Below are 14,089 nucleotides of genomic sequence, written 5' to 3'. Positions count from 1 at the left end.
TGTGGAGAAACAGTGACACCTGGAACCAGTGACCTTTCAAAATAAAGTGTTACAAAAGCATTTGCAGTGATATTGCAGTGTTCAAATGCATAAAGTAACTATTGCATTACTTCTCTCTTGCTTTCTCTTCCAACAACAACAGTTTTGTTTCTTTTTATTACAAGTGCTATTTCTTTTGCGGTTGTTTTTTGATTGTCCTCCCAACATAGTTTGCATGCATGACTATATTGTGAATATATATAATGACTATCTATATTGCAGTAAATACTGATTATAATGGGAGCAATGGTTAGATACTGTCGAGCGCTGTAAGACTACAGTACGGGGAACAGAGAGGTTTTTAATTGCATTTGTTAATAGATCAATTAGAAAACTTAATAAAATAAAACATGTCACTTGCAGCGCGTCACCATAAACGTTAAATATTAAAATTAGTGCTGGGCAACGATTAATCACATCCAAAATAAAGGTTTGTGTTTACAAAATATGTGTCTGTGTACTGTGTATAATTATTTTTTATATATAAATATACACATATGCATGCATATATTTAAGAAAAAATTGTTATATTTATATATATATGTATATAACATTTATTTATAATATAAATTGTTTAATTTTGTATATATAAATACACACATATGTATGTATATATTTAAGAAAAAATTGTTATATATATATGTATATAACATATTTATTTATAATATAAATTGTTTAATTTTGTATATATAAATACACACATATGCATGTCTATATTTAAGAATTTTTTTTTATATATATATGTATATAACATATTTATTTATAATATAAATTGTTAAATTTTGTATATATAAATACACACATATGCATGTCTATATTTAAGAAAAAATGGTTATATATATATATGTATATAACATATTTATTTATAATATAAATTGTTAAATTTTTTATCTATAAATACACACATATGCATGTCTATATTTAAGAAATATATATATATATATATATATATGTATATAACATATTTATTTATAAAATAAATAGTTTTAATTTTGTATATATAAATACACACATATGTATGTATATATTTAAGAAATATTTGCATGTATATACTGTATGCATAATTTTTATTATAAATAAACATTTTATATATATATACAAAAATTCTTAAATAAATACATGCATATGTGTGTATTTATATATACAAAATAACTATACACAGTACACACACACATATTGTTGTAGCCGTTTGTCTATAAAAAGTGTTGTATTGAAGTTCATTTATTATAAGTTATGTATTTGTTTATTTTTATTATTTAGTATGTGCGTATTTGTATTTATGTACTTATTGAGTTAATTATCAACACCTGTCGGGTTAGGAATGTATAGTCACCGCTTGTGGGCGGAGGAGGAAGTGACATGAAAGAATGAATGTTTGGATTTGGGGATGGTGGTTACTCACAGATGTTTGACCACTTCTTTAACTTTGTTCGGATTTTTCATTTGTTGAAATTATTAACTTCACTTATGAAATGTTAGGAAAATAAAGTTTCTGAAATGAAGACTGCATTTGGAGTGTGTGCAAAATAGCTAATCCTTTACCGAATCCACGGCCAACATCGGAAGGCCGACACACATATATAATGTAAACACAAACCTTTATTTTGCATGCGATTAATCGTTGCTCAGCACTAATTAAACTGAAAGCAGGATTTGACTGACCCCTGTAGAAGCTCCCGACCCGTCTCGGCACAGATTCGGCGTACATCATGCGGTTCTCTTTGGCGGATCCGCTGTCGTCCGCGAGCTGCTCGTGATACACTCCTCCCTGCAGCATCAACATTCGTCACACACGTGTTTCAAGCAGAACAAGAGTCTAGTGCAACACTAAGGACATTATGAGGCATGAACACTGACGGTTTCACCTCTGCATAAACTCAAAACAGAAGGACACACAACCGAAATGCCACTTCAAGAATGAGAGAGCAAAGCGAATAGGAGGATGGGCAGCAGAAGGAGGAGTGTGGAGAGAAAGAGGGAAAGAGAAAGAGATAGGAAGCAGGATGGTGCGGACCTCGCTTTTTTGCCGTGGTGTGTGAAAGCTGGTGGTGTTGTCCCGTGTGGACTCCCGGATTAAAGGTCGCGTGTGAGTGACCTCTGCGGCCGTCGGGTCGCTCTGTTTATGGAGAGATGAGAGCAGGAGAAGCATAAAGCGCTCACCACACACTCATGTGATCACTGACTCCTACACACACACACACACACACACATGATCTGTTCCAAACACTAGTGAGCTGCTTACCTAGACCACATTCTTAGACCTCATACTGTACACACACAACCTAGATGATTAGATGTGACAGACAGACAGACAGACACATAGAGACAGATAGATAGATAGATAGATAGATAGATAGATAGATAGATAGATAGATAGATAGATAGATAGATAGATAGATAGATAGATAGATAGATAGATAGATAGATAGATAGATAGATAGATAGATAGATAGATAGATAGATAGATAGATAGATAGATAGATAGATAGATAGATAGATAGATAGATAGATAGATAGATAGATAGATAGATAGACAGACAGACAGACAGACAGACAGACAGACAGACAGACAGACAGACAGATAGATAGATAGATAGATAGATAGATAGATAGATAGATAGATAGATAGATAGATAGATAGATAGATAGATAGATAGATAGATAGATGATAGATAGATAGATAGATAGATAGATAGATAGATAGATAGATAGATAGATAGATAGAGAGATAGATAGAGAGATAGATAGATAGACAGACAGATAGATAGATAGATAGATAGATAGATAGATAGATAGATAGATAGATAGATAGGATACAGACAGACAGATATAGATAGATAGATAGACAGATAGATAGAGACAGACAGACAGAAGCTCTGGAACAGATGTGTAATATTTACAAGACACACGTCTTAAGGCGATCGCCCACCGGGCGAGAAGCGCAGCGCCACGTCTTTAAAATTCAAACACATTGTTTTCTATTAGTGAGTGTACACACACCGACAGCGCCATTCAGGCACCATTTACATAGCTTTATATTAAATTTAAATTTTATTTGTCTCCTATTGTCGTTAATGTATATACTGACTTCCCCCTTTGTTGCAAGATACATTTAGTTTTAAATTAATTTACAGAAATCAGCTGTGCTGATGAAAAATGCTGATGTTATCGGATTTTCAGGAGAGATTCTCAATTAATTCAGTTAACGGACGCTCTGAGGTAAAGTGTGTTCAGACTGCAGACTCAGCAACGATTGTAATTAACTGTACTCTACAATCATAACAGTACAGACATTATCTTAATTTCATAATGTCCTTAAACATAACAATATCGCTGGACATAAACTTAGAGAGAGCACGTTTGGTGTGCGATACCTAGAGTTGTCCGAGACGCTTCTCGTCTGGTGTGCGACCCGCTTAAGACTTTATCCAGACCAGGAACGGGCATCATCCTGATCCAGACCCAGCACTGAACCACTCTACACATCTCACAAATGCTTACAGGCATCAGAAAGCAGGCAAAACAATTAAAGGGATAGTTCACCCAAAAATGAAAATTAGCCCATGATTTACTCACTCTCAAGTCATCCTAGGTGTATAAGACACTCTTCTCTCAGACGAATACAATCAGAGTTATATTTAAAAAAATGTCCGGGCTCTTTCAAGCTTTATAAATGACAGTGAATGGCTTTTTCTGTTTTGAAGTCCATAAAAGTGAATCTATCCATGATAAAAGCTAGAATTTTATTTTATAATGTTTTAAATATACAAACGCCTCGCTTCAGAAGGCCTTTATTAACCTTCCGGAGCCAGTGGAGCACTTTTATGATGGACAGATGCACTTTTATGATGGACAGATGCACTTTTATGATGGACAGATGCACTTTTATGATGGACAGATGCACTTTTATGATGGGTAGATGAGCTTTTATGATGGACAGATGCACTTTTATGATGGACGGATGCACTTTTATGATGGATAGATGCACTTTTATGATGGATTGATGGATGCACTTTTATGAAGGATAGATGCACTTTTATGATGGATAGATGCACTTTTATGATGGATAGATGCACTTTTATGATGGATTGATGGATGCACTTTTATGAAGGATAGATGCACTTTTATGATGGATAGATGCACTTTTATGATGGACGGATGCACTTTTATGATGGATGGATGCACTTTTATGATGGACAGATGCACTTTTATGATGGACAGATGCACTTTTATGATGGATAGATGCACTTTTATGATGGATGGATGCACTTTCATGATGGATCGATGGATGCACTTTTATGATGGATGGATGCACTTTTATGATGGACAGATGCACTTTTATGATGGACAGATGCACTTTTATGATGGATAGATGCACTTTTATGATGGATGGATGCACTTTCATGATGGATCGATGGATGCACTTTTATGATGGATGGATGCACTTTCATGATGCATGGATGGATGCACTTTTATGATGGATGGATGCACTTTTTATGATGGATGGATGCACTTTTATGATGGATAGATGCACTTTTATGATGGATGGATGCACTTTTATGGATAGATGCACTTTAATGATGGATAGATGCACTTTTATGATGGATAGATGCACTTTTATGGACTTCAAAACAGAAACAGCCATTCACTGCCATTATAAAGCTTGGAAGAGCCAGGAACAAGAAGAATGTCATAAACACCTAGGATGACTCGAGGGTGAGTAAATCATGGGCTAATTTCCATTTTTGGGTGAACTATCCTTTTAAATAAAAGAGGTATGGACTGACCCTAATGTCGTCTAATTCTGCGTCCCGTGACACGGCGCTGCCCATGTGTCTCGGCAGGGTCCTGTGCTGAAGCTGAGGGGTCAGTAGCTGTAAACTACTGGCCCTGTTGGGCATCCCCTGTCCCACCACCAATCCGCCCGCCTCGCCCCCATGGGGACGCCCGCGTTCCCTCCTCACGTACATCGAGTGCCTGTGCGGGCGCTGCTGTGAGGAGAACGGGCTGGTGTAGCCCACGCCGTAGGGGAACTCCTGTGGAGCCGAAAGAGACAGTCCCGCTCCGGGGTCGAGCGTATCCACAGGGTTCCCATCGCTCTTTTGCCGTGACGAGGAGCGCCGGCTGGATGGCTCAACCGTGCTTCCGTCCCGTTCCAGTTTGCTTCGACGTCCCACAGCGGGACTGTGTCCCCCGTGTTGCATTGATGGGCTTCCCGGAGCCGCCAAGTTCAGGTTCATGTTAAGTTCCAAGCAGCTGCTGGGGAAGTAGCGGGGCGATCCGGATGTGTCGTCCGGGTGTAGTCGCATATCGCTGAGGTTACTCACGGATTTGGCGTCACTAAGCACTCCATGACTCTTAGACAAACTCAGGTATGAAGATGATCCCTTTCCCGCGGATGATGACGACGCGTTCGATTCACCGTATCCATGACGGCTCTGTTTCTCGCGGTCGCCCGTGAGCGTGCCGGTCTTGCCCTCCACAAAGGAATGACGGTTCTGTGAACGGGGCGTGTTCGATTTCAGGTATTTGGCGCCGGGACCGTCTGCTGGTTTGCCAAAGTCAAAATCGCCCGATTTTGATTTGGCCTCTTTAGCATGCTGGAGGTCTTTCCCGCACGATGCCGAGCGGTTGAGCGGCTGGAAGGATTTAGGGTGCATGACTGGGCTCAGGCTGTTGGCGGACTGGACCGACCCGTTCAAGAACGTCTCGGCGCTGGGAGGGTGGAGGTCGTCGTGCCCGTGACGGGGCAGACTGGAGCAGTCACGACTGTTTGAGCGATGATGACTTGAACTCTTGACAACGTGACCCCTAAAAACCCATTAAAAAATTAAAGCATGCAAACTTGAGTGACTGTAAGCAACACCAGCTAAGCTTACATGCACACAGATTTTCAGTTTATAATCAGATTGATGGCCTAAACACCTAATGTTTGAGGTAAAGTGATTTTTTGCTGCTTTGCCCAAAATCAATTTTTTTCCCCTAGTTTTATTTACTCCCAATCAGGGCTTGACTTTAACTTTTTTGCTCAGCTGCCAATGTGGCTAGTGGTCTTCCAAAGTTTTCATTTTCACTGGCCACAATTATGACAGTGATACTATGGGGAAAACTGCCATATAGATATTTTTAATATTATCTCATAATTTGACAGCAGGTATATTAGGTAGGGGTGTGAACCTACACTGGTCTCACGGTTCGGTTCGATTACGATTATCATGTCATCGATTCAGTTCAATTCGATATCTCGATGCATTACGATGCACTGTATCCTCAATTTTCAATTTTACTTAAAAAGTGCTGTTCAGGAAGTCGCAGTGACAGAAACAGTGACATTCCAGTTTAAGTTTCAAGGGAGTAAAGTCTGTTTATACCATTAAGAAAATTTAATTCCGTCAAATCAATTTTGTTTCAAAGAAATGTTCATTTAAAAGCAGCGCTCATTCATCAGTGTAGGCTATAATGTTACCCTAGAGATGCAAGCATCAACTGTCGCCGAGTCTGCTGTTGAAGGTGACGATCATCCATTTATAATCACGCGTAACAACACATGCGTGACATGAGCGCACACAGCGCGTGACTTCTCCAGGTCGTGCCAGGTTGTTCATAAAAGCCGAAATGTGCCCAGATGTAGGCTTTTAAAGTAGATGGAGCATTTTTAATGACTCACACTCGCCTCCCTCTGCCACTGTATGCTACCGCGACAAAGCACGTACGCGACAGAGCAAAGTCAGAAAAGTGTCAGTAGGCTACATTATAATCGGTTATGGTCTATTACTGAACCGATACCGAGTGGTCTTCGTCTGCATTGCGATGCATCGCAGAAACGATTAATTTCGACACCCCTAATATTAGGCTGCTGTCACTTTAAGACTGAATGCACTGATCCAATATACTGTTACACATGCGTTTTCTTTCTCAACTCTTTACATTCGATTAACTGAACATAACTGTGTTAATGTCAAGCACTCCCTCCAATATTGAACATTTGGTGCAGTATTTTTCATGCGTGGAATACCAGATGACCTACTAAACATAGCAAAAATGTGCAGATTAAAACCAGAGCACATAGTGTAATGTTCTGTGTTCCATAATGCAATGCATTCAAATTGAATTTAATTTAATGTAACCTTGATTTGCAGTATGACCAATCTAAATGAAATAAGACTTGTTATTACTGCCAAAAGCTACATAAAAATGGTTTAAAAATGCAAAATAACTGAAGTAGGATAGGAAATAGGATCACACAATCTAGCATACTACTCTTTGAAATATTGCATGCTTAACCTATGCACAGATAGTAAGTATGTTAGTGTTCCACTCTTCCCAGTCCGGTTGAACGGCTCATCCTGACCTGCTGGGGGCGCTGTTGTCCAGAAGGGGTTTCCTCTTGGAGGAGCGGATGGGTGTGGGTGTGAGCGGGCCGGGACGCTCCGTCAGGCGCTGAGTCTGGAAGGCGTGATGATTCAGACTCTGTTCTGTCAGATAGCGCTCGTTCGGGTACAACAACAACAGGTTCTGAAAGTATAAAACCACAATGGTAGATCTCTCAAACGTAAGCACTTAACAGGGATAATCTAAATTTAACAAGAGGAAGTCCAGTCTTTTATTTTTTTTCCTCATTATTTTCATAAAAAATCAGCACATTATAGTTATTCACATTAATAAAATGCATTGGAACATTTTTACTTGCAATATTTTACTATACTTTTTTGTATTATATTGTAGGATGTAATCAACGATTTATATATACAATTATTATGAATTATAATCAAAATGTAATATAAATACACTACAGTTCTAATTAAATTAAATTGTAATGTGGACTCATTAACTTAAAACTGCTTTGAAACGGTTTGAAAAGCGCTGCACAAATTAATGTGAATTGAATTGAAATTAACAAATTTAACTAAAGGCAGAACAACCACTGCTACATGAGAAAAATACTCAAAATACAAATAATTACAAATATATACATATATATATATATATATATATGTATATGTATATATTGTTACATTATTAATGAGAAAGATTTATTTGTTTTTTGGTAATTAAATGGGTTTTATAATACTGTGTATATATATATATATATATATATATATATATATATATATATTAAAAACATGAAAACAAGGTCACAAAGATAAAAAAAATAGCATACATAAGCATAAAGAAAGCATATTTTATGCATTTGGATATTTTTCTTAGTAAATTTTATTTTGAGATGTTTTGTTTGAGGTCATTATTCTCAAGTATATTTCTTAATAAAAACATAAAAACTCAAGTGTTTATATATATACATGTATATATTGTATTATGGATACAAATATTAATAATTGAATCATTAATCATATTCATATTAATAAAAATAATCATTTTAATTAAATTAATTTACAATTAAATGTATCATTATAGTAATGAGAAAAACATTTGTTTCTATTCCATGTCATGATGAAAAAAAAAACATAATGGTTCTAAAAACAAGTTAAAGGATGTGTATTTGTATATATATATATCACCCAACAAACATCTATTAATATCCTCCAGAGGAAACAAGCGTCAACAAGCCCATCACACAAGAACACCGCTAGCATTATTACCACAATGTCCTAAACCTCATTTGTTGAAGATATTTGTTTTACGCATGACTCATCCTTTAATAAAATGACATGACAGAAAAAGCGCCGTGTTTTCAGGAGGAGAGTTTAATGACAACAGTATCAAGATTATTATCAGCAGGATTCATCTGCAGAAACAAGGGAATCACTGTGATGAAAATATAATTAGCGCACAATTATCGCAGTGATGAAATGTCACTTTCACCTAATGAAGAGACGGAGCTACGCCAGTCACACTCATTCGCAAACACACATACACACGCAACAACATGTTGAGTATCTGTGTGTCTCGATGCACTAACAGGAACTAAAACACAAGTGAAGTGTGGTTTTAAACTTTATCAACGGATTCAATCGTCAGGTAAACACAAATGCGAGCGAATGAAAACCCCAGTAAACGAGTGTGTGAGATGAATGAAACCGCCATTGGTCACACACACACGATAATGACAAACCTGCATCACAGGTGAACAGAAGACACGAGACATGTGTGAGAGGGACAGATGACGAACACAAAAACAGTCACTAGTTTAATTCATATTTCACACAAGGTTACAGCGTGAAGGTTAGAGGCAGAAAAAATGACTAATTTCTCTCTCTCAGTTTATTCATATTACATATTACAATCACATGTGATGAACACACACACACACACACACTTATGTGAATTTTTGTTTTTACTTTTTCAGGGTTCGTACAGATACTGTAAATACCTGAAATTCCAGAACTTTTTTCAAGCACTACTTTTTTGGTTTTCAAGAACTACAATCAAAGATCTCACTTACCAAACAATATCTTTATTATCTTTCGAATTCTAAAAAAAGGATATGGATAAACAAAAATAAACTGATAAAACAAAATGGTAGGAATAAAGTGCAGCACAAGCAATGACTGATGTAACTTTAACCATTGACAGGATACTATGACAAAGATATCGCTTTCTGATTTCAAGTCAAATTCATTTATTATAATGTAATCTTTTACTCATTTTGTATTTATATTATTTTTATGTTTTATTATATTAAATTACCTTATATTGTACTTAAAGTATATCACTTATATAAAGTAATAAAAACAATTTATTTTATAACTTGTTTAAATATTATTTTATATCCACTATATTTCATAGGCTAAAAATATTTGTATATTATTTTTATGTAATTTTTATAATTTACGTAATTAATTGTTTTCTAATTGAGTGCGTCCCCTAAAGGGAGATTGTGTCTGAACTCAATTACTCCTGGGGACAATTCTGTCCTCAAACTCGTGTGTATGTGTGTGTGTGTGTGTGTGAGTGAGAGAGTGTGAGTGTGTGTGTGTGTGTGTGTGTGTGTGTGTGTGTGTGTGTGTGTGTGTGTGTGTGTGTGTGTGTGTCTCACTGAGCACACTCCTCTCTTATCTTCATCAGGTCGAGCAGGACTGTGTGTGTGTGTGTGTGTATGTGTGTGTGTGTGTGTGTGTGTGTGTGCGTGTGTGTTACCTTCTTGAGGTCGAGCAGGACTCTGTGTGTGTGTGTGTGTGTGTGTGTGTGTGTGTGTGTGTTTGTGTGAGTTACCTTCTTGAGGTCGAGCAGGACTCTGTGTGTGTGTGTGTGTGTGTGTGTGTGTGTGTGTGTGTGTTACCTTCATGAGGTCAAGCAGGACTGTGTGTGTGAGTGTGAGTGTGTTTGTGTGTGTGTGTGTGTGTGTGTGTGTGTGTGTGTGTGTGTGTGTGTGTGTGTGTGTGTGTGTGTGTGTGTGTGTGTGTGTGTGTGTTCTACCTTCATGAGGTCGAGCAGGACTGGACTGATGATCCCGAGGTATCGTCTCTCCAGCGTCTGTGGATGGCTCACTGAGGGAAACTACACACACAAGAGTCTTATAAAATAACGTGCACTGCTGAATCACTCACAGTGAGAGCAGGAATGCGTGTTAAAGAAGTTCACTTTGAAATGAGAATTACCCCATGATTTACTCACTCTCAACTCATCCTCGGTGTATACGACACTCTTCTTTCAGAAAAATACAATCAGAGTTATATTAAAAAATTTCCTGGCTCTTCCAAGCTTTATAATGGCAGTGAATGGCTGTTTCTGTTTTGAAGTCCATAAAAGTGCATCCGTCCATCATAAAAGTGCATCTATCCATCATAAAAGTGCATCTGTCCATCATAAAAGTGCATCTATCCATCATAAAAGTGCATCCGTCCATCATAAAAGTGCATCTGTCCATCATAAAAGTGCATCTATCCATCATAAAAGTGCATCCGTCCATCATAAAAGTGCATCTGTCCATCATAAAAGTGCATCCGTCGATCATAAAAGTGCATCTATCCATCATAAAAGTGCATCTATCCATCATAAAAGAGCATCTATCCATCATAAAAGTGCATCTGTCCATCATAAAAGTGCGTCAGTCCATCATAAAAGTGCATCCGTCCATCATAAAAGTGCATCTGTCCATCATAAAAGCGCATCCGTCGATCATAAAAGTGCATCTATCCATCATAAAAGTGCATCTACCATCATAAAAGTGCCTCTGTCCATCATAAAAGTGCATCTATAAATCATAAAAGTGCATCTATAAATCATAAAAGTGCATCCATCCATCATAAAAGTGCCTCTGTCCATCATAAAAGTGCATCTATAAATCATAAAAGTGCATCTATAAATCATAAAAGTGCATCTGTCCATCATAAAAGTGCATCTGTCCATCATAAAAGCACATCTATCCATCATAAAAGTGCATCTATCATCATAAAAGTGCATCTGTCCATCATAAAAGTGCATCTATCCACCATAAAAGTGCATCTATCCATCATAAAAGTGCATCTGTCCATCATAAAAGTGCATCTATCCATCATAAAAGTGCATCTGTCCATCATAAAAGTGCATCTATCCACCATAAAAGTGCATCTATCCATCATAAAAGTGCATCTATCCACCATAAAAGTGCATCTATCCATCATAAAAGTGCATCTGTCCATCATAAAAGCACATCTATCCATCATAAAAGTGCATCTGTCCATCATAAAAGCACATCTATCCATCATAAAAGTGCATCTGTCCATCATAAAAGTGCATCTATCCATCATAAAAGTGCATCTGTCCATCATAAAAGTGCATCTGTCCATCATAAAAGTGCATCTATCCACCATAAAAGTGCATCTATCCATCATAAAAGTGCATCTGTCCATCATAAAAGTGCATCTATCCATCATAAAAGTGCATCTGTCCATCATAAAAGTGCATCTATCCACCATAAAAGTGCATCTATCCATCATAAAAGTGCATCTATCCACCATAAAAGTGCATCTATCCATCATAAAAGTGCATCTGTCCATCATAAAAGCACATCTATCCATCATAAAAGTGCATCTGTCCATCATAAAAGCACATCTATCCATCATAAAAGTGCATCTATCCACCATAAAAGTGCATCTATCCATCATAAAAGTGCATCTGTCCATCATAAAAGTGCCTCTGTCCATCATAAAAGTGCATCTATAAATCATAAAAGTGCATCTATAAATCATAAAAGTGCATCCATCCATCATAAAAGTGCCTCTGTCCATCATAAAAGTGCATCTATAAATCATAAAAGTGCATCTATAAATCATAAAAGTGCATCTGTCCATCATAAAAGTGCATCTGTCCATCATAAAAGCACATCTATCCATCATAAAAGTGCATCTATCCATCATAAAAGTGCATCTGTCCATCATAAAAGTGCATCTATCCACCATAAAAGTGCATCTGTCCATCATAAAAGTGCATCTGTCCATCATAAAAGTGCATCTATCCACCATAAAAGTGCATCTATCCATCATAAAAGTGCATCTGTCCATCATAAAAGCACATCTATCCATCATAAAAGTGCATCTGTCCATCATAAAAGCACATCTATCCATCATAAAAGTGCATCTATCCATCATAAAAGTGCATCTGTCCATCATAAAAGTGCATCTGTCCATAAAAGTGCATCTATCCATCATAAAAGTGCATCTATCCATCATAAAAGTGCATCTGTCCATCATAAAAGTGCATCTATCCACCATAAAAGCACATCTATCAATCATAAAAGTGCATCTGTCCATCATAAAAGTGCATCTGTCCATCATTAAAGTGCATCTATCCATCATAAAAGTGCATCTGTCCATCATAAAAGTGCATCTGTCCATCATAAAAGTGCATCTGTCCATCATTAAAGTGCATCTGTCCATCATAAAAGTGCATCTGTCCATCATAAAAGTGCATCTGTCCATCATAAAAGTGCATCTATCCACCATAAAACTGCATCTATCCATCATTAAAGTGCATCTGTCCATCATAAAAGCACATCTATCCATCATAAAAGTGCATCTGTCCATCATAAAAGTGCATCTATCCACCATAAAAGTGCATCTATCCATCATAAAAGCGCATCTGTCCATCATAAAAGCACATCTATCCATCATAAAAGAGCATCTATCCATCATAAAAGTGCATCTGTCCATCATTAAAGTGCATCTATCGACCATAAAAGTGCATCTATCGACCATAAAAGTGCATCTATCATCATAAAAGTGCATCTATCCATCATAAAAGTGCATCTGTCCATCATAAAAGTGCATCTGTCCATCATAAAAGTGCATCTATCCACCATAAAAGTGCATCTATCCATCATAAAAGTGCATCTGTCCATCATAAAAGTGCATCTGTCCATCATAAAAGTGCATCTGTCCATCATAAAAGTGCATCTGTCCATCATAAAAGTGCATCTGTCCATCATAAAAGTGCATCTATCCATCATAAAAGTGCATCTATCCATCATAAAAGTGCATCTGTCCATCATAAAAGTGCATCTATCCACCATAGAAGTGCATCTGTCCATCATAAAAGTGCATCTATCCATCATAAAAGTGCATCTGTCCATCATAAAAGTGCATCTATCCATCATAAAAGTGCATCTGTCCATCATAAAAGTGCATCTATCCATCATAAAAGTGCATCTGTCCATCATAAAAGTGCATCTATCCACCATAAAAGTGCATCTATCCATCATAAAAGTGCATTTATCCATCATAAAAGTGCATCTGTCCATCATAAAAGTGCATCTATCCACCATAAAAGTGCATCTATCCATCATAAAAGTGCATCTATCCATCATAAAAGTGCATCTGTCCATCATAAAAGTGCATCTGTCCATCATAAAAGTGCATCTATCCACCATAAAAGTGCATCTGTCCATCATTAAAGTGCATCTATCCACCATAAAAGTGCATCTATCCATCATAAAAGTGCATCTGTCCATCATAAAAGTGCATCTGTCATCTATACATTTTTAATATAACTCTGATGGTATTCGTCTGAAAGAAGAGTGTCATATACACCTAGGATGACTTGAGGGTGAGTAAGTCATAGGCTAATTATCATTTTAAAGTGAACTACTCCTTTAAGAGAGTCATGAGTGTGT

At 37.0% G+C, this 14,089-nt stretch overlaps 1 protein-coding gene across 4 annotated transcripts in view; it reads right to left on the bottom strand.

Annotated features, from left to right (window-relative positions):
- The window catches only part of LOC143725511 (cyclin-dependent kinase-like 5), an 83,757-nt gene that overhangs the window by 15,223 nt on the left and 54,445 nt on the right, over positions 1-14,089 (bottom strand). For 2 of the 4 annotated variants that reach the window (XM_077217970.1, XM_077217972.1), the window contains exons 10-14: positions 10,417-10,497; positions 7,391-7,554; positions 4,827-5,850; positions 2,054-2,155; positions 1,702-1,807 (exon numbers count right to left, since the gene is read on the bottom strand). In XM_077217970.1, the coding sequence (XP_077074085.1) occupies positions 1,702-1,807; positions 2,054-2,155; positions 4,827-5,850; positions 7,391-7,554; positions 10,417-10,497 (1,477 nt within the window). The remainder of the gene's footprint in view (positions 1-1,701; positions 1,808-2,053; positions 2,156-4,826; positions 5,851-7,390; positions 7,555-10,416; positions 10,498-14,089) is intronic. The other 2 variants (XR_013198239.1, XM_077217971.1) reach the window with 1 other exon arrangement.

This window comes from Siphateles boraxobius, unplaced genomic scaffold (genome assembly GCF_051911475.1).
Source record: "Siphateles boraxobius isolate OS27281-9 unplaced genomic scaffold, OSU_SipBor_1 77, whole genome shotgun sequence".
In the NCBI taxonomy this organism is placed as follows: domain Eukaryota; kingdom Metazoa; phylum Chordata; class Actinopteri; order Cypriniformes; family Leuciscidae; genus Siphateles; species Siphateles boraxobius.
The sequence above is the reverse complement of the archived record's forward strand: the minus strand, read 5'-3'. Positions and strand labels throughout refer to the sequence as shown.